This window comes from Ascaphus truei, chromosome 2 (assembly GCF_040206685.1).
Source record: "Ascaphus truei isolate aAscTru1 chromosome 2, aAscTru1.hap1, whole genome shotgun sequence".
In the NCBI taxonomy this organism is placed as follows: Eukaryota; Metazoa; Chordata; class Amphibia; order Anura; family Ascaphidae; genus Ascaphus; species Ascaphus truei.
Genome location: NC_134484.1, coordinates 139,715,925 through 139,741,974, shown reverse-complemented (window position 1 = coordinate 139,741,974; position 26,050 = coordinate 139,715,925). Strand labels below are relative to the sequence as shown.

The 26,050-nt window shown below is 41.4% G+C and overlaps 1 protein-coding gene across 27 annotated transcripts in view; it reads left to right on the top strand.

The window, feature by feature from the left end:
• Window positions 1-26,050, top strand: part of EPB41L3 (erythrocyte membrane protein band 4.1 like 3) — a 270,323-nt gene that overhangs the window by 229,769 nt on the left and 14,504 nt on the right. For 8 of the 27 annotated variants that reach the window (XM_075585296.1, XM_075585303.1, XM_075585304.1 and 5 more), the window contains 12 exons: window positions 5,404-5,501; window positions 6,575-6,750; window positions 9,248-9,468; window positions 9,953-10,033; window positions 11,990-12,556; window positions 14,272-14,325; window positions 15,215-15,250; window positions 15,419-15,484; window positions 16,004-16,195; window positions 23,723-23,797; window positions 24,471-24,572; window positions 24,929-25,651. In XM_075585296.1, the coding sequence (XP_075441411.1) occupies window positions 5,404-5,501; window positions 6,575-6,750; window positions 9,248-9,468; window positions 9,953-10,033; window positions 11,990-12,556; window positions 14,272-14,325; window positions 15,215-15,250; window positions 15,419-15,484; window positions 16,004-16,195; window positions 23,723-23,797; window positions 24,471-24,572; window positions 24,929-25,651 (2,391 nt within the window). The remainder of the gene's footprint in view (window positions 1-5,403; window positions 5,502-6,574; window positions 6,751-9,247; window positions 9,469-9,952; window positions 10,034-11,989; window positions 12,557-14,271; window positions 14,326-15,214; window positions 15,251-15,418; window positions 15,485-16,003; window positions 16,196-23,722; window positions 23,798-24,470; window positions 24,573-24,928; window positions 25,652-26,050) is intronic. The other 19 variants (XM_075585315.1, XM_075585321.1, XM_075585297.1 and 16 more) reach the window with 18 other exon arrangements.

Sequence of the window (26,050 nt, the reverse complement as noted above, 5' to 3'; positions counted from 1 at the left end):
TCTCCCATACACACACACTCTCCCATACACACACACTCTCCCATACACACACACACACACACACACTCTCCCATACACACACACACTCTCCCATATACACAAACACACACACACTCACTCTCCCATATACACAAACACACACACACACACACACTCACTCTCCCATATACACAAACTCACTCACTCTCCCATATACACACACACACACACACACACACACTCACTCTCCCATATACACACACACACACACACACACTCACTCTCCCATACACACACACTCACTCTCCCATACACACACACACACTCACTCTCCCATACACACACACACACACTCTCCCATACACACACACACTCTCTCCCATACACACACTCACTCTCCCATACACACACAGTCACTCTCCCATACACACACACTCACTCTCCCATACACACACTCACTCTCCCATACACAAACACTCACTCTCCCATACACACACACTCACACACCTCCATATACACACACACTCACACACCTCCATGTACACACACACTCACACACCTCCATATATACACACACTCTCCCATACACACACACTCACACACCTCCATATACACACTCACACCTCCATACACACACACACACACTTTCTCTCCCATATATACACACACTTTCTCTCCCATATACACACACACACACACACACACACACACTCTCTCTCACTCTACACACACGGGGGGGTCAGAAGAGAGGAAAGGCCGCGACCAGCACCATCACCCCGCCTCCCCCCCCCCCTCCTCCTCCCGCGCACGGCAGGCAGCGGGAGCACCAGTGACGTAGGGGGAAGAAAGCCCCCCCCCCCCGCTACCACCGCACGGCAGGCAGAGGGAGCGCCGGGGACGTGGGAGGATCAGAGGGAAGCGGGGACCTGAGGGACATCCCCGCTCCCATCTCCTGCCCACGGGCTGTCACGCGGTGACAGGGGGAAGCGGGGACACGAAACACCCCTGCTCCCATCTCCTGCCCCGCGGGCTGTCACACGGTGACAGGGGGAAGCGGGGACACGAAACACCCCCGCTCCCATCTCCTGCCCACGGGCTGTCACGCGGTGACAGGGGGAAGCGGGGACACGAAACACCCCCGCTCCCATCTCCTGCCCACGGGCTGTCACGCGGTGACAGGGGGAAGCGGGGACACGAAACACCCCTGCTCCCATCTCCTGCCCCGCGGGCTGTCACGCGGTGACAGGGGGAAGCGGAAACCCGAGGGACATCCCTGCTCCCATCTCCTGCCCCGCGGGCTGTCACACGGTGACAGGGGGAAGCGGGAACCCGAGGGATATCCCCGCTCCCATCTCCTGCCCCGCAGGCTGTCACGCGGTGACAGGGGGAAGCGGGGACCTGAGGGACTGTCACAGGGGGGGGGGGAGCGCCGGTGACAGGAGAACACCCCCGCTACCACCTCAATAACTGCGGGCAGCGGGAGCGCCGGGGAAATTTTAGCGCGAGCAGGGAAATTTAAAAAAACACGTGTGCTGCTTGGGCCAATATTTACTCGCCCGGAGGTTAAATCAACTCGTGTGTAAATGTATATGATTGTCGAACACTGTATGTATATATATATATATATATATATATATATATATATATATATATATATATATATATATATATATTACTGAGTTAAGTTATGGTGAGTAAAAAAAGTGACAAAAACCCTCCACAGGAAAGCAAATATGCAAATATAGCTGTATGCTCATCTGCATGTCTTAGGCAGGTCTGCAACCCCACCTGATTTTACTGGGAATGCAAGAGAGGCAAGCCTATAGGGAACCATGTTAAAAATGGTTATTGAGGCAAAAAGTGACACTGTGTGCTCATTTGCATGTCATTTCCCAGAATCCCTTGCTGCAGTGGAAGTGCTGTATGCTGGGTGATAATGGGGAAAGGTGGGGTTGCAGACCTGCCTAAGACATGCAGATGAGCATACAGCTATATTTGCATATTTGCTTTCCTGTGGAGGGTTTTTGTCACTTTTTTTACTCACCATAACTTAACTCAGTATTATGGTTTAGCCTATCCCATAAGCCTCTCTTGCATTCCCAGTAAAATCAACCCCACACTGATGAGACCCATCAAGGTCGAAACAGCTGTCTGTGGGTGGTTTTCTGGGTATGCACCTTAACCCTGGCTGTGCTCAAAGCTGTGACCATGCAGCAAGCTTAAGCCTATAGGGAACCATGTTAAAAATGGTTATTGAGGCAAAAAGTGACACTGTGTGCTCATTTGCATGTAATTTCCCAGAATCCCTTGCTGCAGTGGAAGTGCTGTATGCTGGGTGATAATGGGGAAAGGTGGGGTTGCAGACCTGCCTAAGACATGCAGATGAGCATACAGCTATATTTGCATATATATATATATATATATATATATATATATATATATATATATATATATATATATATATATATAACAAAAAGCAGCAGCCAGCACTCCAAGCAACAAATGTAAAGTCAAGGTGCATGCTCCATAGAAATCAATATAGAAACCCTGTCTTCCCATAAGAGAAGGCACAAAAGCAGCAACACTCAGATAAAGCAAAAAGACATGTATTAGCAGTTACAAAACAGCACACTATAAACCCAACGTTGGGTTTATAGTGTGCTGTTTTGTAACTGCTAATACATGTCTTTTTGCTTTATCTGAGTGTTGCTGCTTTTGTGCCTTCTCTTATGGGAAGACAGGGTTTCTATATATATATATATATGTGGTAATGTTTGGGTTTCTTAGAGCTTGCTGTTATTAATTTTGTCCAGCTGGTCTCAGCTGTTTTGGAGGTTAGTGGCTCCTTCCTCCCAGGGTTTAAGCTCGCCTCTCCCCACTTTCCAAGTAAGCAGTTCTTTCATGCAGCTGGTTGTGACAGATTCAATGCAATCATTCTTCCTCTAACTATAGAGGTAAATAAGAATTGTAATGAGTTAGTGTTAGGACATGCAATATTTGGTCATGCCTTGAAATGGCTTGCAGGCTTAACATGCTTTGGCCAAAAGGTTGAACTAAATGACCCCTTTTTCAAGAGATATATAGGTATTCACAGTATATTTTTGTCATATTGGATGAAGCTTTGGGCTTCTTTGTTCTTTGTGGTCTGTAATTGGAATTCGCATCTGCTGTACGATGCATTTTCTGACCTGCAGGCTTAGAGAGGATTTGTTGCTGTAAAGTATACCTAGTTTGGTATAGGTTTTGGGTGTCAGAGTATCAATATGCAGCACGAATGTCAAGTGGGAGTCCAGCCAAATTCCCATATACTTAAAACTAGTGACAGGGACTAGATTAGCGTTGGACTTGGTTCTTATCTGTAGCTCTGTAGTTGGTAACTTTAGAAATGTGGCCTTTGTCCCAAATACAATCGTTAGTGTTTTGTCTGTATTTAAAAAGTTTGTCTTGGGAAATCCAGTATTCAAGTCTTGAAACATTAGATTGAAGTACATATCCAAGGACAGTGAGGCTAGGGCTGTGTGAATATACAGTAAGATTGTGTCATCCATACAGTAGATCTGTCATCTGTAGATAGATCATTAATAAAGACTGAAAAGAGTAGGGGCCCCAGAACAGAGGCTTGCAGGAAACCACAGGGGACATCCAAAGTGTTGGAGTTAGAGCTTGAGATAGATGCGTATTGGGATTTACCCAATAAGTATGAGTGAAACCAGTTTAAAGCATGCTCCCCTATTGCAGAGCACTGAAGCTTGTTTAACAAGTTAATGAACAGTCTCAAAAGCATTTGCAAAATTTAGGAATATTGCACCAGTTTGTTGTCCCAGTTCCATTCACACTGAATATCACTGCAAACCTTTAAGAGGGTAGTTACTGGGGAGTGGTTTGGGCAGAAGCCAGATTGGACAGTTGGCTAAGGAAATTTGTCTTGTTACTGTATAGTAATCGGTCTTTGGAGCTTTGTTGAAATGAAAATATCTTCTGACAATTGAAAATGAAAGCGGTCTTCTGGCACCTATTACTCTTGTGCACATTTCACATTTTCACTGTAAAGAATAATTGGTAACTACACAGTGTGTAAGCACAGCCCATCAAATGTACTGAGAACGCGTGTATAGTATATTATACTTCTGATATAGTGGGGTTTCTGTTTCAAACCATATTGGAATTCTCCTATTTGTATCTGTTGTATGTTAAAATGGCTAAATGATCTATGTTTTGCAAACATTTCAATACATTTTTTTCCCTTTCTCTTTTCAGTCTGCTTTGATATTACATCTATATTTTAGCATGCCAGGCTGAAAAAAGCTAGGGATCCTGACATCCTAAACATCTAGTGGCAGATTTTATGCGTGCATATAATAAAATTGCTATACAGATGGTCCTTGCTCTCCGTCGATCCGTTCTCTGTCGAACGCATTATCCAACGCGTCATAATGCATTTGATGCTCACCGCCACGGATTAACATTGGATTCACAATCTGACGTTTTGCTATCTGACCGTGTTTTGCGGGGCGGATTTCGGCGGATAACCGAGGACCACCTGTATTTGTCACTTGTTTTAGGTATTACGTTTTTAGCTTCTCTAAACCCAAAACACCTGAATAAAACTATTCCCTACTTTCCTCAGTGCTACACTACATTCTCCTATTTTGTGGTGTTATAGTCCATATTTTGGCAGCAATGTTTGAAGGGAAAAACCTGTTTATCTATTATAATGGAAAGGTGACCATACCTTAATGCTCTATGTGGTAGGCAACATGATATACCTCAAGGGCCACATGTGCACTTGGGGACAGGCTGGGACGTTGCAGAAGTGGATGGATGCTTCTCCCCGCCCCCTCCAGGCAGCTTCTCCCCGCCCCCTCCAGGCAGCTTCTTAATGCTGGTGAATACTGTCCCACTCCTCTCCTTACACTAGAAACTAGTGATTTAGCACAGTCAATAGGCAGTTCTAGAAGTGGGAAGAAGCTACAATCCACACCAGCAACATCTCCACTCCCTCTGCACTGGGAAGAGAGGGAGAGCAGGCTGCAAGTGTGGCCAGCGGTTGAGGGCCCCTGTGCCGCCTGTTTCCCACCATGGCTCTTATTGTGAAGGTATGAAGCCTCACATGGTGTTGTCTTTTATTTGCTCCTGCAAAGATATGAATTAATAAAAAGATAAGATAAATATGTTATATGCACACACACTGTACACTGTATACAGTGTGTGTGTGTGTGTGTGTGTGTGTGTGTGTGTGTGTGTGTGTGTGTGTGTGTGTGTGTGTGTGTGTGTGTGTGTGTGTGTATAGATATATATATATAGATATATTTATATCTATATGTGTATATATATACATACACGCCTGTAAGAATGATCATTAAATTCAATTTTCTGATTACCCTTTTAACATTATTAATACCACAATTTTTTTTCTGTATTTAGTTCGAACAATTTGAAAGCACCATTGGATTTAAACTACCAAACCATCGGGCGGCTAAGCGTTTATGGAAAGTGTGTGTTGAGCATCACACTTTTTTTAGGTATGTTTTATTACTATTCAATGTATAATAACCGACCATTATTGTTGTTTTGCAATAAACCGTCACAGTGCCCTTACAGCAACATGCAATTACGGAAGAAAAAAACCAGTTCAGCATCCGTTTGCATAAAAAAGTGAATTGAAATGTATAAATGTTGCAAACTGATGTGGATTTATCTGGACCATTACCCAGTCCGTTTGCTTGTAGGATCTGCAACACATAGCACAAGGTATTACAGTTCAGGTGCTTGTGGCAAGTAAGAAGTAACAGTTGGACTGATCAATGACTCTGGGAGACGGGAGTCCCTTGATAAATATGTTTCAAACCTTTCATAAATGTTTTCACACTATTTATATATTGATATTTACCTTATAATTAATGTAAATATCACTGACAAATAGCCCTGGGTTACAGCAGTAACTATTCCCCCCAACTGGATGATGGAGTAAATTCATATTACTTATTAGGCGAGTGAACATGTTTTCATTACAAATGAATTATTTCATGTTTTTGTTCTCATTAATATTTGTCAGTGTGTTCTAACTGTATTATGTCAACTGAATTAAACTCAGAATGCCCAATCAGCTGGAGGAAACATGCCAAATGTATGTATGTATGTATGTATGTATGTATCCCTAATTAGACAACTCAGGAAGATATGTTTTCAATAATGTTCTGAGCGCAAACTAATTTATTGAGTACTACAACTATAGGAAAAAGAAATTCCATTCTGGAGGAAATGCCATCCCTGTTGAAATAATAATGGCAAAATATTATATTATACTGTAGTATAAGGTCATGATAGGTTAATATATTTTGCATACATGTGTTTTTAGTGGTGTAAATGGGCAAATCACCTGTCTTTGTGTTTAGCATAATTTACAAAGCATACACTGTTTCATATTTGCAAATTATGACATTGTCATACTTATATTGTATCTCCTTTATTCAGGAACTACATTTTTTTATTGCTCACGCTGTGCAATTCTCTGTCGTAAAACCGCTGTGTAAAATGTTGTCTTTGGACAAAGTGAGATGTTTTCTGCTCTCTAACTTTCTCTCAATACTTATAGACTGCTGTCACCAGAGGCTCCTCCCAAAAAGTTTCTCACCTTGGGTTCCAAGTTCCGCTATAGTGGAAGGACACAGGCTCAGACGAGAAGAGCCAGTGCACTAATTGACCGTCCCGCACCCTATTTTGAACGCTCTTCTAGCAAGCGGTATACAATGTCCCGAAGCTTAGACGGGGGTAAGAACTTTTTAAAAATACTAAAACCTAAACGTTATTAAATCAGCAGTTTTATTCTGCATTTAAAAAAAAGTGGAATATGTTTTTCAATTTAATGCCCTATTTACTAAGAATTACACATGCATGATAACAGTAGGTTAATCAACGCCTTTGTATATGGCATTTTGGCAGTAACACAAGAGAAACACAATAGTCACTATTGCGATTTTCTAACACGCCAAAAAGCCTCATGCAGTTACTGTATGCTACATGTCTACCATGGGGTAATGTAGACACACTATCACATTGTCCTATGGTAAAACCGGAAACGAACATGAAACACAGACAGAGCTCAATGCACATCCAGCGAAACTTTATACACGGTACAGTGCCTAAATATACATGTATTGATATCTATTAAATAGATAGCATCTCCCACTCTCAGGGGAACTTGCCTGCTTGCAGTGTGATTGTGACAACTCTAATACAGAGTGCTTTTCCTGGTAATGTACAGGTTAATAAAAGCTTCAATCAGACTTAGAACTTTGCAACTAATTTTGACAGATTTATTATATTATTGAACGGAGCTTTTGTGGATCTGAGCCATAATATTCGTACTGCTGCGGCCAAGTTTATTCGAGCATTTGCCCGTTCTTGGCCGCAGCAGTAGCCTGGCGCGCGCCCGAGGGTGACGGGCGCGCGCCGAAGCAGCGGAAGAGCGCCCTCCGATCGGGGCGCTCTCCCTACCGCTGCCGGGTCCGCCGGGTCCCCCGGAACCCCCTGCCGCCGTCCCGCGATCGCGGGACACCAGGGCTCCCTCGGGGAAATCTCCCGGCTTGCGGTACCGGCCACACTTTAATAAAGTGTGTCGGTAGTGTACCATGAACTGCTCTTTTATAAAGAAAATATAAAAAAAAGGTTTGATGGTTTTTTTGTCTTACAAACCAATATATATTTTTTAAGCTTTAGCATCTGAGGTTGCTATGATAACCTTTAGCCTGCACTGGGCTTTGTGAAGAGCTCCATGTTATCCTCCCGAATGCTTAATATTTCAAATGCCTCTTTCTCCTGAATGAAGCATCAGATTTAAAAAAATTAAAACCTCAACAAAAGGGGATTATAGAGATCTCTTAAATTAAATCCAAAAATAAAAGGCAGAAGAAATTTTAACCTCCCATGGAAGCCTAATTTCCAGCGACTGATATCTCAAATTCTGCTGTCGAATTTGAAAGAAGGGGGATATTGCTGCAAGCAGCACAATGACAGTGCAGTGGTAGAAATAAAGCAGGCATGTATTTGTTATGGCGAGTGTAGAGAATGGCTCCCTGGATGGGTTCCCGGATTCTTTTTTTTTACAACACAGGTTATCTTAACTCCCTAAATTCTGGAGGCTCTGCAAAAATGTTGCCGTCTCCTCCAGCACGGAAGTATATCAGACTGATACGGAGTTATAAATGTATTTTGATGTCATACACATACATTTGGCTTTGTATTTTTTTTAGATCACGTGTGCTAATTGCCATCTATTATGTTTTACAACATATGAGAGATTTGAAATAATATATAGCACCCAATAGAGTATTTATCAGTTAGCTGCAAAATAAAGGGTCATTGTGACTGTTTTAATAATATGTTTTGTACAGAATGAATCGCATGGACTGTATAGGGTCTTGAGCAAGCGGATCTTATTATGCAAGCTTTTGTGACACAGCCCATGCATGTAATTTGAAAAGCAGATAGAAGTTGTTGTCACGTTGGATACACATTTGTGTTCATGTTTCCCTTCGGAAAAATGACTTGGACCGTGATGCAGCTTCTGCCTCTGTAAAGGTTGCTTTCTCAGTGATGTTGAGCAAATGTGACCGTCTTCAGCTACTATTCCAGGAGCGAAAAGTCCTGAAAAACAAAAGACAAATGAACGTAGCCCAGTTGTGGCAGCTTCCGCGTGTGAACTTAATGTTAGTTATTGATGTCCTGCTTTCATTTGGTCATCTGTAGTTGAATGTGGATAATCCTGGTGTTCTCTGCAATAACAAATACCAGAAAACAGGGGTGGGGGGGGGGGGGGGCAGAACTGTTAGTCTGTCAGTTTCTGAAATAACGAACATTATTATGCGTGACAAAGAATAAACCCTAAATTACGTGAGGCTGTACTAATCTACTTTAGCCCTTTGCTGCAACACATTTACAATGTACATTGTGTTGCGTGGCAGGGCTCTCTGGCAGTGCAAGGGTTTGGGGGGGTTTCTCAGAGCTTGCTGGGTATCTGTGTGTTTATTAAGTGCAGGGGTTTAATTGAGATGTGTGCCAAATACGTTTAGATACATTTACACGTGTAAGTTTAACCCCTTCAGGGTCAGAGCAATGTGAAATATGTGGCAGGTTCCTCTCAGCATTGAATTGGTTGTGTGTCATCCGTATGTCAAAAAATATGCATTTCTTTTCCAGCCCGTCATTTTGTTTTGTGCAGACCATTCCATACTCGTTTATTTTGTTTAAATATCATATTTACTTTTAGCATCAGTGAATGAAAACCATGACATGTACATGAAGGATTCTGTGTCTGCCACAGAGGTGGGTACCGGCCCGTACATCACAGCAAAGGGCATCTCTCAAACCAACCTGATAACAACAGTGACACCAGAGAAAAAGGTAGAGGAAGAGAGAGATGAAGAGGAAGAGAAGAGGAAGAAAGTAGAGGTTATCACTACTATCACTACAATTCGCCATGATACAAAGGTACATCTTTTTTTGCTTCCAGCACTATCAACCTTACACACTGTTGCAGATATCTATAGTGCAAAATGCCAACGGTTATGAAAGGAGATTCCCACTAGAGCGGAAAAACTAACGAAAAGTTTCAAGAATGCTGTCTCAAACCTTATGCATGTGCCATATTGTAATTGATTTCCAATAAATGTATCCGGGATAGAAATAAATATCTAAAAATAAATAATAATAATAATACAGGTACGTTTTGCTTACTGGGTTTCTGTAATTACTGTAATACGTGAGAAGTAATGTAGTTAGAGCGTTTCTGCGCATTTTGTCATTTAAGAGAATATGTATAGCAAAAAAAACATCAAAAGTTTATCTTTCACTAGGAATGGACCTTATGAAAATGCAGTTTATTTAATGCATGTCTGTATGTATGTATCGTACTGTAGATGTGGTAGCACACACAGGCCTGGCCAGCCTGATTTTCAGGTGTACTTTCTTTCAGGAAGAAACCTGTGAAGTCTTAAAACCTAAGGGGGACTTTCGGCCCAAAACAGCCCGTTCGGTCGCTTTGGCTGATATACAGGTAGAATAAGTCCCTAAGTATATTGCATTGTTGAATTAATAACAGAGTGCTTGGTCTGTTAAAATATATCACAACATGCAAAGTACTTAAAATATCAGTGAATCACAATATCATGTTGACAATGCTAGAGATTACATCTTTTTCAACCAGCGTTTAAATTGCCACACAATTTATTAATACCATTGTGGAAAAAGATAACATGATTTGTACATGGTCCTACTGTGCTTTGTACTAAGCTTGGCAGTAGTTCTGTGTTCTAGGTTTGTGGTAGGCAGTCTATTTTGTGTTGTGTTTTTGTTTGGTGGTGCTCCTTTCGGCATCTTGAGTGTTCCAGACATGTCTAAAATGTAGAGTACTGTATACAGCTCCACAGGTGGCAGAAAGTTGGGGAAAGCTCCCTAAATACACTTCCCTTATTATTGAACCATTACGTAAATGGCTGTGGTGCTCTGCAAACTATTTCGGTCACCCAATGCAGGGGAAATATGACATATTCTTTATTAAGTAGTAAAATAATATATATATATATATATATTCTTGAATATTTGCATTAAAAGCCTCTAGAGTCAATGATACAAGACATGTTGATGAAGTGAACATGATAATTTCCTGCTTGGACCAAACTTTGGTAAAATAATAACATTTGATGTCTGGGAATTTTAGTATTGAACAATTATTAGGGAACCTGATGATGATTTCCCCCATGAGTTCATGAGAATGACTTTACTAACTGGACATCGTTTTATATTGGTCTGGAGTTCCAAAAAGTAGTATCCAATGAAATAAGTAATTAATTTGTATTTCTGCCATGGGAAAAAAAAAGGACTGGATTATTTTACCATGTAGGACACAAGTTCAAAAGCAGACTCCATGAGCTATTCACTAAACTGATAGTGTCGAGTGGGCACTATTACACACAGTTTCTATGCGATAGTGTCCCAGTCTGCGCTATTGCAGTTTGATGAATAACTCTCTAAGCGGATAAGATGTTAAAGCTGGTTTGCACCTTGAGCAGATACGACAGAATTCATAAAGCCAGAAGCTTCTGTCTCTGAGTTTACACTTCTAATTTACACCGGCATAATGATTCTGCAAAGCCTATCAATATGTTTAGGGTTCATTTTTATCTCTGTTTATTGTCTTTCTATATTTTGCTAATTGAGTCAATCTTGTTCTTTAGTATTAGTGCAGATCAACAGATGGATTGCTATACATTGGAATCCAAGTAGAATGTTAGCAGTTTTAATACTATGTTTATATGCCGTCTGATTAGTCGTACAATGTTTAAAGTCAGCTCAGCTAGTGGAACAAGTTTTGACTCAGCTGGTGAATACAGTATAACAGGTTGTAAATTGCTTGATGAACTACATCCACAGTTTTAGTTGACAAGTCTGTTATTGCCATTAACAGCCAAACATGAAATCATTTAACTAAAAGCAAAACACAGAATTAATGTATTCTTATTAATGACATTTATTATTGAAGAGATTTTAACTAGAATGGCAATAGTGTGGAAAACCTCCAATGCGTATATTTACCATGACACACTTGTAATTATAGAGATGAAAACGCTTTTCTTGGGATAGCAACGTGAATCTAGTTTTCTAACAAAATGTCTGAATGCTGCATTGTGTTTAAACATGTTTATTTCTATGCATATAAACAAGTTATGCTGCACGTAAAAAAAATTTCAAATATTTTTTTTTTAACTAATGTATTTCAGTATATTAAAAATATAATTATTTTGCATGAAAAATGCATTGCTGACTGCGAATTAATTCCTTTCCTGCTGGAGTAGTATGCAATATTATATAATATTGCAAGCATCTCCTCCACTAACGGAGTTAAGGAAATGTTATGCTTTTATATTACCTATGCAGAATATAATTTAACTAATTGCAGTTTTCTTTTTGTCCTTTTTAATCTTACACTTTGTTTGCTGCTCTCTGTCTTCAGCCATCTTGTTTTGATACTACTGACTCATTTCATTCCTCACCGTACCCACGCTCTGGCCCCGCAGCATCTTCAGTAAAGCTGCGTAAGAGATGTAAGGAGAGTGCTAGAAAATCAGTAGGATGCGAGCCATCCAAAGACATGATTCAAATGTCCAATGAGCCCGAGTGGGAGTCTGAGCGAAAAGGGATATTTTACCCAGATGAACAAGAGATAGCTATGAGCTATAAGCATCAAGCTGGCAAAGGCGGCACACTGTTTTCCTTCTCCTTGCATCTCCCAGATTCATTCCCCTCTCTTCTGGATGATGATGGCTATCTCTCCTTCCCTAACATTTCCGAAACCAACATCCTGCCTGAAAGTTTGCAGCATTATCTTCCAATACGGTCCCCATCTCTTGTTCCATGCTTCCTCTTCATCTTTTTCTTTCTGCTCTCCGCCTCTTTCTCTGTGCCATATGCCCTCACGCTCTCTTTTCCTTTGGCTATGTGCCTCTGCTACCTGGAGCCCAAGGCGGTCTCCTTGAGTGCCTCACATGACAATGACCTGAGTGACAGTTCAGATGATGAGGTGTGTACCTCGGCATAGAACACATCTTCCTTTTTTTTATGTTCAGCGCTTTAGTCCTAAATGGTGTTAGAATGCTACCATACTGGTCCAACTTTCAGAGCCTCATTTATGTCTGCTTGATAATATTTGAGAGTTTGTACGTAGGCCACAAGGGTTTAGGCACAACATTATGCGCCAGTGCTTTGTTTCATATCATTAAGTGATCAAAATCACAGCTTTGTCTGTTAAATCTGCCAAGCAAATTATAGTTTGGTGAAAGTAAATTTACCCCAACTATATTGTGCTCAGTCCCAGCCCCCACAATTATTGCTGTACCTGTACATGGTAACTAATTATACAATGTCAAGTTTGTGTGTATATATGTATGTAAAACTGGTATTCAAGAAGCAAAACCGAATGCTATTAATAAAACAAAAAAAATACATTCTGTTGCTTTCAACCCCCACAAGTGTCACTTGCAGTATTTCCTCTTCACTGAGGTAAATTATTCTAACTGTGCTAGTGAAAAACATTGAAACTTGCTCAATTTTGCAGCTGTATATACAGTAGTTTTTGATTTATCAATTTAAGCTACAATAAATTGGCAGAAAACGTTCAATGTTTCCTTGATTGGAAATCCCCTTCAGTGTCCTCTCAAATTTAACCAAGGCATGTACAATTGCTTTTTAATGTATTGATTTTACCGAAGTTAAGATTTGTACACAAACCTTTACATACAGTATGATCTTGTGCCTTACCCTTTGCTATACATCGTGTTCTACGTGATGCACGTGCATTAACTTGTCTTACAGTCTGACGTGTCTGCATTACATTGGCTCCACACATTTTAGTCGCAGTTGGTAAAAAGCAGAATAAAATGATGTAAATAATTCAACACGTGCAGTGCAATTTGGAATCATTTTTGTTGTTGATCTAGAAGACTTGCAAGGGCATAAGTAAATTCTGAAAAAGAATAAACCAGCGATCTTTAACCAAACACATAGATTATTGGTTTAAAAACGTTAGTATACATTTCAAGGATCGCGCGTTATTTTTTTTAATCTAGGTTAATGGAATCACAATACATTGTTTGTGTTGTTTATGATACAATATTTTAATGTTGCAGAAGTTTACAATGTTTGAAATATCCACACACACACACACCTGTTCGTTTTGTGGATCTTTCGTAATGCAGACAGTTCAGGCAAATAGTGAAAATTCTAATTCTAAATGTACAAATGAGGAGCTGAAAGTCAGGTGACTGTTATAGTGGTTTTTTTCAGAATATGTTACACCAAAATGAAATTAAGAACTGATCTAAGAACAGATTAACATCATATGGGGAATATGTTATTTTACATTAAACCTTTTAGAGATGTGTGTACACTTATTTACTTGAGAATTTCCTGAGGAGATAAAAATCCAATTATATATATATATATATATATCCCGTTTATGCATACCAATTTCCATTTGGATGACATAACGGTTATTGATTTCACAAAAAGAATGTGTATGCCTTGAGTATTCCTCAGAATCTGTTCTGTTTGTTTTGTTTTGCCTTACCTTTTTGTTTGCTATTATCTGCTATTGTAAACTACAAGGGACTATGATAGTGAGATTAATACAGTCCCAGAACTAAGATTCAGCATCTTGTGGTCGGGTTTTCTGACAACTTGGGTTTATTCTTTGTTCTTGCTTGCGTTTCGGAACCTGAACCTTGTATAACAAAATAGACTGACAGTGAACAGACGGATACAGCTGCTGATGGTGAAACCACTGCCACTGAGGTTTGTTAAAATTACAACATTTTATTCCAAAAAGTAGTGTGTTTCACTATTTTTCTTAGAATTTTTGCTACGTTACTCTGTTACTCCATATATATGCAGTGTTCATATGGTGGTGTGCGTATATAAAACTCTATTACATTTTTTTCCAATCAGCTCTTCCTGGCTATATTTTGCTGAATGGCATGATGCTTTTCAGTAAGAGCTACCTTAATACTCAATGTTACTGTATATTTGAATGTGGAGTAACAAAAATACAGATGACTTAGTCAGTCCATATGCTTTTTGTCATTGTTTTAGACTAAACTATTTGTTTCATAACTTCTGGATACTGAACCTTACAGTATACAGGCACAATTAATCCCTTTTGCTAAATAACGTATCCGATGGTTTCATTCTCAATTGAGACTTGCCAAAGGTCACCAGGCTGTAAGACTGGAATTTAATTCAGTCTACCTAGTCCACTTTATTATTATTCTCCCATTGCAAATGTTCACTAAGCTTTGTCAACCTTCATACTGTACATTTGACATAAGCGTTTTTACGGACTCTCAAACATTGATCAAAATGATGACGTAAGATGCCGGGAATGAAATCTCAATTAAAAGGTGATTGTCAAGTAATGTATCCCAGTGAATAGTGGTGCAAAGTGTCTTGAGATGTTAATAGGATTCATACTTCAATTTGTTTCCATCAAAGTGTGTGTGTGTGTTATTGTGTAGTTTGTGTGGCACCATGATGAGGCAGTATCAGTGCATTTAAAATTGTTGGTCATCTCAGTAGTAGTTCTGCATAGCCAGTGTTGCTAGTATTTAAGACCTATGTGCGGATATAACAAGACATTCGACTAACAGGACATGCGTATTTTTTTGATCCTTCATTATGCTGCTAGTCGGATCAAGAAGAAGATGCAGATGTGAAAACGCAGGTACAGGCTGGTAATGATTTAACACAGGTTTTCAACAGATGGCAATGGCATCATATTTATATTACTGTGTACTCTGCCAGTTCGCACAGTAAATCATTGCAGAGATCATCATTCGCATTCACCAACATTTTGTGTGTATCTTACTGTTCCTTCTTTTCACTTTTTCAGAATAGTCTCATTAAGCGAATAAAGGGTGAAAATGTATTTGTCAAACATAGTAATCTTATGTTAGAGGTTGGTATTGGTACATACCACTGCATGCCCCTGTGTGTTGGGTTATTAGTATTACTTTTTTAGACATGCATGGACTGAGTATTCCCACCTTCGTATTAATTGAGTGGACTCTATTTTTATTTTACACTGTTGCATTTCTTATAGCTGTGTTTTTCCAGTTGTATTTGATATATTCCTTTAAAATATATATATATTTACTTTAATCTGCATATTGATATCTTTTTGTTTTGTTTTATTTTCTAGGTATTCACTGTATAACCTCACACATCACATTGTATTGTTTCCCTTGAAAATATCACTTTTCACAAGATTGTTGTGATTATTATGTTAGCTATATCCTAGTGCTGCTTGGTTGACTTTGTACTGTACTAACCTTTCTTTTTTACTCCTTTCTTAGCTGGAATGGCAAGCAACTAAAACATGTTTTAATGTGTTGCTTGCTTTTCTTGTATCAAAGGACTTAAGCATATATTTATTAATCAGTAGGTTTGGTTCATAATCATTTGTCTTTATATTTAGGAGTTTGACAGGAATCAAGAAGATATGATGAAGCACCAGACAAATATTAGTGAGCTGAAAAGGACATTCTTGGAAACATCAACAGATACCACTGCAGCTAGTGAGTGGGAGAAACGACTTTCTACATCTCCAGTCCGACTCTCTGTGAGACAGGAAGAAGCCCCTATGATTGAACCACTTGTGCCTGACGAGGTCAGTAGTGTGGGTGTTGCAATAAATTTTAGGTATTCAGATTACTGACCTGAAAGCACATTTGCACAATTATGCAATGCTACTTTAGGACAATACCCAACAAGTAATAAATGACAGCTGTTATGAGCAATTTATCAATGTATTCACTAGCAATACAGTAGATTGCTTCACCATTTTCCCGATACCGCAATATAGATGCCTAGGTGACATTCTTATGTTATAGTGAATATAAAGCGCTAACTCTACTAGTGTTCACTATCAATATACAGTGAATACTTCTTAGATCTATTGATACAAATTTTTTTCATATAATCAACATGAAAGGTTGTGCACACGTGATAAAAGTGTATAAAAAGGTGTATAAAAAAACCCTGCTCGACCCAGCTGGTTAGGGACTGGTTCTGCTTGTCCCTCGAGTTGTACAAATTCATACGTGATCCAGGGGGAGTATGGGAGAAAAATAGAAAAATAAAAGAAACACAATATAAGTGCAGACAGTTTGATACTGGGTGGATTAAAGTGATCTTGTATCTTGGCTCATAAGTGTTGCCTACTCACAGGATTCAAATAGGACACGGGCAGTTTGACACAATGGTCTCAGTGGATTGGATCTGTAGATTCTAGATAGGTGCAGACTTCACTCTCAGCAGGACAGCATATGTGTGGAGGGAAAAAAAGTATACATAGTGCAGACCAGTAGTATAAACGGGTTTTACTTTATGAAACTTAAAAAATGCACACTTACAATAAAATCAATATGATAAAGCATGTATCACAATAATTGTGATGGGAGAGGGTGGACTGTAGATCTTAGGGCTCACCCGCCACCTTCGGTGCGCATACGATGCGTGGGACACTGCTCCGCTGGATGTCCCTCTCAGTCTCTTCCCGGGTGCTCCGGTGTTGGAGACTCCAATCTCTCCGCTGCAGGTTGCGGTGTATCCCTTCCCTTCTGCAGCGCGCCGTTTGATCGCGTTCAATGGACTCCGGTGCGTCACTTCCGGTGCAGTCCCGATACGTCACTTCCGGCGGTGGGCTCCCGATCTGCGTCTCTGCTCTCTGCTCTTCTCTCCAAGTCGGCGGATACCACTCTACGCGTTTCGCCAAAGAGTGCGTGGCTTCCTGACGAAGGAGAGAAGAGCAGAGAGCAGAGACGCAGATCGGGAGCCCACCGCCGGAAGTGACGTATCGGGACTGCACCGGAAGTGACGCACCCCCGCTCCACCCCCCCTCCCTCCCGTCTTCAAACCTACACCCATGTGCCTTCTTCTCTCTAAAAAATTCTCATCTGCACAGCAAAACTACAATGTGGGCAATAGAGAACTACTAGCCATCAAACTAGCCTTAGAAGAGTGGAGACATCTACTGGAAGGGACAGAGAGTCCCATTACAATTCTCACCGACCACAAGAACCTCATGTACTTGGAAAGCGCTCAATGATTTGGAGCCCGTCAAGCCCGCTGGTCCCTATTCTTCTCTCGTTTTAATTACATCATATCATTCATACCCGGTTCCAAGAACGTAAAGGCAGACGCCCTTTCCCGCCAGTTCGTAACAGAGAATTTAACCGAAGCCAAATCAGAAACCATCCTGCCTGCCAGGTTCATCATCTCCGCCAACACATTTGACATAATGGATGACATCCTGCAGGACCAAACTAACATTCCGGAGGGTCTGGAGGTCCCGGATGGATGCCTCTTTGCAGCACTTCCCTTCCGCAAAAAGATCTTGGAATGGGGACACTCATCAAAAACCGCCGGTCATCCTGGTACCAAAAGAACCGCAGACTTAATCACACGGACATTCTGGTGGCCTGGCATGCAAGGCGACATAAAGGAATTCACCAAGGCATGCACCACATGTGCAAGGAATAAGGTACCCCGCAGCAAACCGCAAGGGCTCTTGAATCCTCTACCCGTCCCTGGAGGAACCTATCTATGGATTTCATAGTAGAGCTGCCAAGATCCAGAGGTATGAACACTATACTTGTAGTCATAGATCGCTTCTCGAAACAGGCACATTTTATTCCACTTAAAGGCCTACCAAACTCTCCCACACTAGCAGACATATTCTGTAAGGAGATCTTCCATCTCCACGGAACTCCCACGACCATCGTATCGGACAGAGGGTCCCAGTTCGTCTCGAGATTCTGGCGGGCCTTCACAAAGAAATTGGACATCTCCCTGCATTTTTCTTCCGGGTACCACCCGCAGACAAACGGACAGACAGAAAGGACAAATCAGTCCTTGGAGCAGTACCTGCGCTGCTTCATCGCGGACACTCAGGACGACTGGGCAGACCTTCTCCCGTGGGCAGAGTTTGCCCATAATTCCCTGAGGAATGAATCCACACAGGTCTCGCCCTTCTACGTAAATTACGGTTTTCATCCGGCACGACTGCCCAACTCTTCCCCGCCTTCTGGGGTTCCTGCAGTGGACGACCGGATCCAAGCACTGCAAAAATCATGGACCAAGATCCAGAGTAACCTAAAAAAGACTTCAGCCAGACAGAAGACCCAGGCAGACCGCTACCGTCGCGAAACTCCAGAGCTGAGACCAGGAGACAAAGTATGGCTGTCCTCACGGAACATACGCCTAAGAGTCCCCACACTCAAACTGGCCCCAAAATTCTTGGGTCCATTCAAGATCTTGGAAAAAATCAACCCGGTGGCATACCGCCTGCAACTCCCCTCTTCAATGAGGATTCCATCCTTGTTCCATATTTCACTACTGAAACCTGCATACCGCAGCCTCCGCTTCCCTGATCCATCTCCTGCACCACCTGGTCCTCTAATCGTACAGGGCGAGCAGGAGTACGAAGTTCAGGCCATCCTAGACTCCAGGCTGTCTAAAGGGACTATCCAGTATCTCATTCACTGGAGAGGATATGGTCCCGAGGAACGATCCTGGATTTCACACCAGCAAGTCCACGCACCCGAACTCAAAGAGTTTCACCTGAAATACCCCCTGAAGCCTCGCAGGGTTCGCCCGGAGGTCTCCTCTGAAGGGGGGGTACTGTAAGTATTACCGAAGTTCAGCCGCTCCGCGCATCCTCTCGAGCACCACCGCGCACGCGCGGGGTGTGTATGGACCACATTCCTTACCAGACGCCCAGCATTCACGCGCGCCAAAATGGCGTCATCCAACGCCGCGGACTCTGGCTCCGCCCCCGGATCATGACGCACACTGACTGCGCGCAGAGCTTGCATGTAACACGTGCACCACGCCCCCAAGCTACGTGTCAAGTTTCATTAGCTGTACTAACAGCTGCACCTGCTCGTAGATGCATTATTTAGCTGCACTAACAGCCACACCCACTCGTTGAGCCCTGGACCTATCACAGCTACCACAGAGGCCGCACCCCCGCTCCACCCCCCATGGGGGCTGGCTGATCCAGCCTATATATGCTCACCAATGTTATAGGCACATTGGCTGAGGATAGATTCATGTTACTCTGTGTTTACCCTTGCTGTTCCTGCCTTGTCCCTGTCCTGTTGCTTTGTTCCAGTTTTTGATCTTCTGTGTACCGTAACGGCGTTGCTTTGACTACTCCAACCTCTGGCTCCTTATCTTGGCTACCTCTGACTCCTCGCTCCTCTCTAAACCTGAACTCGGCATTGCACCTCGACCACTCTCCACTCTCCAACCCTGACATCGGCAAAAGTACCTTCTACGCTCCGGATATCTCCTATGTTGAACTCGGCAAGTATAAAGACAACTCTGATATCTATATCCCTGACCCTGCTGTCAAGACAAACCTACACTCCGGACGTGGCCCCCGTGCCTGTAGCTGGTGTTGTTACTACTCCCATCTCAGTACCGGGGTCTCGTCCTGTTTGTGGTGAGCACAGCGTGACATGCTCGCTGTTGCTTGCTGCCGCTCGCTCTACCAGGAGCTTTTTGCTGTCCTGGCAGAGGAGACAGCAAGCGCGCATGGGAGGCAGGTATCACTGTGTGTGTGTGTCACTTGGCAGCTGTCAGTGTGTGTGTGTCACTTTGAAGTGGTCTGTGTCTTTGTGTGTCACTGGGGAACGTGTGTGTGTGTGTGTGTGTGTGTGTGTGTGTGTGTGTGTGTGTGTGTGTGTGTGTGTGTGTGTGTGTATGTGTGTATATTATATAATATTTTAAAAATTAAAAAAAAAGACATGTTGTGAGAAAAAATTATTTATTAACATTGTGCAACTTTGATAAATATATTCACACACATACATCACACACACATATACACACACACACACACACACACACACACACACACAGAGTAGATCCCCAGCAGCAGGAAGGAGTAGATAGAGGGTGTGAATAGAGGATTTGTGTGGGTGCTTTTTTATTGAGGGGTAAAGAAGTTGTTGGGAGAGAGTTGTATAAGTAATGGTGCAGTGGGGAGTGGGGAAATTGGAGAGAACAGAGACAGTAAGCAAAAAAAGCAATAGGGAGGGCATGGTGAGATGCAGGAGGAGAGACAGTCCAGGTATTAGAGGATAAGAAGAGTACAAATAATAATAGCATTTAGAAAATCAAGTTCTCACAGCTGCAGAGTTGTTGTTGTGCAGAGTCCAGATCTTCCTCCAATCTTCACCCCCAATTTCATCTCCAAAATTAACTCCAGACACTTTCAGTGTTACACTTTAAAATGTTGCACAGCAATATGGCTCACAGCCAAAAGAGCCTGCCTTATATAGTTAAACACATTCAATTGACTAACAATTAAGGGAGGGGTCTGCCTATTCAACTCATACCAGGTAGATGTTAATTTGATTAAAGTCCCTCCAGTTGTTAGAAATCAGACCAGTCATTCCAGGTAGATGTTAATTTGATTAAAGTTCCTACAGTTGTTAGAAATCAGACCAGTCATACCTGTTTGAAGAGATCAGAATATTAGTCCAGATATTCAGAATGCATCCATGATTAAAGATTAATCTCCAAAATTAACTCCAGACACTTTCAATGTTACACTTTAAAATGTTGCACAGCCATTGTCTAAGGCTGATGAGTGTGTTGTGCCATAGAGAGAGGTTGCTAGGATGGGCAGGAAAGGGTAGTGATGGGAAAGTGGAGAGGTTGAAAATTGGAGGGGGTCTAGAGCTTGTAGGTTTCTCTATGTCCTTGTGGAAGTAGGTGTTGTGTAGGGTGCTGAGGTTAAAGGGAGGATAAGAGGTGATGATCAGAGAGAGGTAAGGGTGCTAGAGGAGTTTCAGAGAGAGAGATAGATAGATAGAGAGATCAGAAGCAGGAGAAAATCCGGTCATGGGAGTGTCCATTGCAGTGAGTAGGAGAACTGATCCACTGGGAGAGTCCATAGGAGGAAGCTAAAGAGATTAGATGGGCAGCTAAAAAGTGGCATTGGGATTGTCAGTAGGTTTGTTAGTCTCCCAGTATGACAGTAGGTGTGTTCAGTAATATTCTCACTCAAGTTGCTGAAGGATCCAGACAGATTGAAGTCTAACTCCTGTGTAACTCCATAGTCACTTAAAAGTGTTCATATTTAAAAGTGAGCATTTATACCTCTACTCATCCCCCTTCCGTCTTTCTCACTTTAAATCCTGGCTCTCTCCTCAGGCTCCCTTGTTCTTCTCCTTGGGAACTTCAACTGCTATATTGATGACCCCTCTCTCCCTTGTGCCTCCCGCTTTCTTTCACTAACCTATTCTTTTGGCCTTCAACAGTGGCTGCAGCCAGCATCCACAAGGATGGCCCCTATCTAGATCTGGTTTTCAGTAAAAAGTTTTCTCTCTCTGATTTCTCCATTTCCCCCCCTTCCTCTCTCTGACCATCATCTCATCTCATTTTCTCTCTCTCTCTGCTCCCCTTCTCCACCTCCATCTACCCATCGTTTATGCAGACACCTGCGCTCTATTAACCTTCTAGCTTTTGATTCCACTTTATGCTCCTCCCTCTCCTCTCTCAGCCCTGCTCCAGACCCTGAGAATCAGGAACTACAACCTTGCCCTAGCCTCCTCTCTTGATCTACATGCCCTGCTTTCTCTCTACTGTTCTCGCCCTTCTAACCCCAGACCCTGGCTAAATTCCCACACACACACATGCTGCGTTCCTGCACTCGTTCCTCTGAACGCCTCTGGAGGAAATCTCACTCTCTCGCAGACTTCCTTCACTACACATTTATGCTATCCTGTTTCAACTCTGGCCTCTCTCAGGCTAAACAAACCAACTTTTCTTTACTAATCAGCACACACAAGTCTAACCCACGCCGACTCTTCTCTGTCTTTGACTCCATACTCAGACCACCCTCAGCTGCCTCTTCTTCTTCCTCCATCTCACTTCAGGACTTTGCTGACTATTTCAAGAAAAAGGTGTAATCCATACGTCAGGCCATCCCCTCTGTTTCCTCCTCCCATCCTACACCTCTTCCTAACTCTTCTCCTGCCTTCCTTGATGCTTTTTCCGCTGTCACAGAGGAGGATATGTCACTGCTGATCTCCTCTTCTCCCTCTACCACCTGTCCTCTTGACCCCATTCCACCCATCTCCTAAAACCTCTTGCTCCTACTATAATCCCTACGCTCACACACATTTTTAACTCTTATCTCTACTCTGGTACCTTTGCCACCTCCTTCAAACATGCAACAGTCATACCATTACTAATAAACAGCAAACTTGACCCAACCTGTCTTTCTAACTATCGGACTGTCTCCCTCCTGCCTTTTGCCTCTAAACTCCTTGAACGTCTTGTATTCTCTCGCTTGCTCAATTTTCTCAACACCTAATCTCTCCTAGACCCTCTACAATCTGGCTTCAATCTCCCTACCAATTAGATTATAAGCTCTTTGGAGCAGGGACTCCTCTTCCACAATGTTACTTTTATGTCTGATGCGTTTATTCCCATGATGTGTTATTTGTAGTTATTTATTATTTATATGATTGTCAAGTATATATCACTACTGTGAAGCGCTATGTACATTAATGGCGCTATATAAATAAAGACATACATACATTTAGGAAATATATATATATATTTATTTTTTTAAGACCCCATTGAAGAGAGTAGCTAGCAACCATCTTGTCTGCTATCCAATCAGTAGCATTAATATGTCTGCTAGTATTTGAATAACATAGGCATATTCCGTTGATGTTGCTGTAAATTCGTGCTATATACACTGTAGTGACAAATCTTAAGGTGCTTAAAGCTACTTCAATGGAATGGATCATAAAGTGTCTTACAGCTTAGCACCATACTCTGCCATTCATGGAAATTCCTGGGATGGCAAAACATTAATTTAGGTTATGCATTGGGGGATCCTTAATTTCCAATTTGCTTGGCAATAAAACTCTAACAACATGAAGCAATATGTATTGTTGCTTTGCATGATCAAGATAGGTTTTCTTCACAAGGTTACATAGATGCATTTCTGCACTTTAGCAATTAGAACACAGAGACATTTTATGACCCTGCAATTAATGAGCTCAGTATTGAATGTTCCTTTTCCTGCTTGTACGAGGGAAAGGAACAAGTGATGGCAGAGATAATGCGTACTGAATTTTTCATTTGTAATGTGTTTGTTCCTTAACAGACCAAAGAAGACCGAGAAGAATCTGAAAAACAAATCGCTTTGGAAAGGACAAGCTATTCAATGTTAGAATCCCAGGTAAACAATGATGCAACTTGAAACAACTTGTTTTTTTATCATTACTGCGAGTATGTGTGTGCATATATCTATCTACTATATCATATTTTATTTTACTGTACTTCAATGCTGAAGGGGTTTGCTATTAAGGTAAGTAGCTGATTGGAACAAAAATGCTGTAAATATTATTTGCTACCACATCTCTCTCATGAATACCCTAGCAAAAGAGTTACTGGTAAAGTTCTCTTTTTGAGAAGTAAATCTCCTGGGCAAAGTAAGTATTCGCTGATGTTCCATTTATGCACCTAAATGTTGTATATTTCTTCTCTAAATGCTGTTAATAAATGTAACTGATTCCCTCTACTAGTGGTTGCGTTTCCCTTGTGCGGCAGTCGTCCTGTGAACTTTCCATGTATGTGACATGGTAAAGCGTCAGACAGCATGTATGGTAATCATACAATATAGTAGTGCAACTTTATTAACATTTCAAAATGTGACTTGACCAAGTTCTAAAAGATAAACAGTTGTATTGTTTTTATTAAAAACTGTTTTTTTCTATAGGTGATTGGACAAAGATAGGTCATTCACCCTATAGCACTGATCTTCCTGTTGCACACCTGAATGCATTGCTGTCTTTAGAATTCAAGTACAATGCTTCTGATTCTTGGATTCTTATTGGTTTTTCTTCTACTAGCCAGGGGACATAGTGAAGAAACTTCAGGAAGCAAGAGCCACCAGCCCTGTGGCTTCTTCTCATCAAATCATTATGCAGAAAATTATCCCATCATCCCCAGAGGTTATTCTTTATTCATTTAATCTAGATCAAATCCTCTACTGTGAATGTAAAACAAGTCTTCCATTTATTAAGTGAATGTGTTGAATTAAGTCAGATTTACATGAATTCTAGATATAAAGAAATATATATATATATATATATTTTAAAGAGGATTAACTCATAGCTTAGCAGTGTCCTAATCTTGAACTCACATGGCTAATACACACTTTGGCTCAATCATGACATAATATTTTATATAGCCATGTTGAATGGACAGTTTTAAATCAACAAAACACAGAGAAAGATGTTTATGTAGTGCTCCAAGATGGCCTTAAATATCCAGGTATTCTAATTTAGCTTTTATATCTCACATATAGGGCACTGATGATTGGGTTATTGTAGACAAAGTACCCACTAAGGTAGTTGATGGTGAATTAAAAAGCATTGTGACTTACAATGTGACAACTGTGAGCAGTGACATACCAGTTGGAAAATATAAAACCAGCCCCATTGGAAGTCAAAGCTTGGAAGCCTTGAAAATGGAAATTAGATCCAGAGAAGAGGAGAGCAGGCAGAAGATGTATACATTAGGAAAGTCATATGACGCAGTATCTGGAAAAGTTGTAACCATGGCCAGTAAACCTAAAGAAGGCGAGAAAGTATTACAGCCCTCGTCTGTTGAAGCCAGTCAAAAACTAGAAAAGGACGTTTCAGAAACTGTGAAAATAATCCCAGTTACAGTAGAGTATGAGATCCTGGAACCTCTGACTGAAGATTCGATAAGGAAACTTTCAGAGGGATCTACCGGAAAAAGAAAAATGTCAGAGTCGTTGGCAACCATAAAAGAGTCTGATTCTCAGCTGGCTAGTCCAATAGAAGAGAGCCTGAAGAAAGTCCAAGATATGGACATGGAAATGAAGTTGATTGAAAGTATGAAAATTGGGAGGGCTGGTGGATATCCTGACTATGATGAAATCATTAAGGCAGATGCTCCAATATGGAAAGATAAGAAGCTATCTGAGTGGAGATACACAAGAGATCAGCCGTTTACCATTGCTACTGCTCATTATGCTTCTGAATCGTCTGAATCCAAAGTGGTGGTAACAAGGGGCATTGTCTTTGTGCCCCATTTTAAAGATTACAAGCATGAATTGCAGACCTTTCCCTGCTTCACGACACCCTTCCGTTCACTTGCGGCTTGGCTTTATTTTGGCAGCCAACATAGATTTATTTTTGTTTCTTTTATTATTAGCAATGCAGCCAAAGTGGGCATTGTAAGGCTTGAATCCTTTTAAAACTAAAAGACCTGTGTGACTGAAATATATTACCGCTGCAGCTTGCAGACTCCGTAAATAAGTGCTTCAGCTCGCAAATTCCCAGATCTAACAACCATGGGCCCTATTCAACAAAGTCTCAGAAAGTCTTGTGAATTAGAGAAGATTCTAAACACTGGTGCTGCGAAAAGCCACTCTGCATTTCTCTTTGCTTTGGAGAAGCTG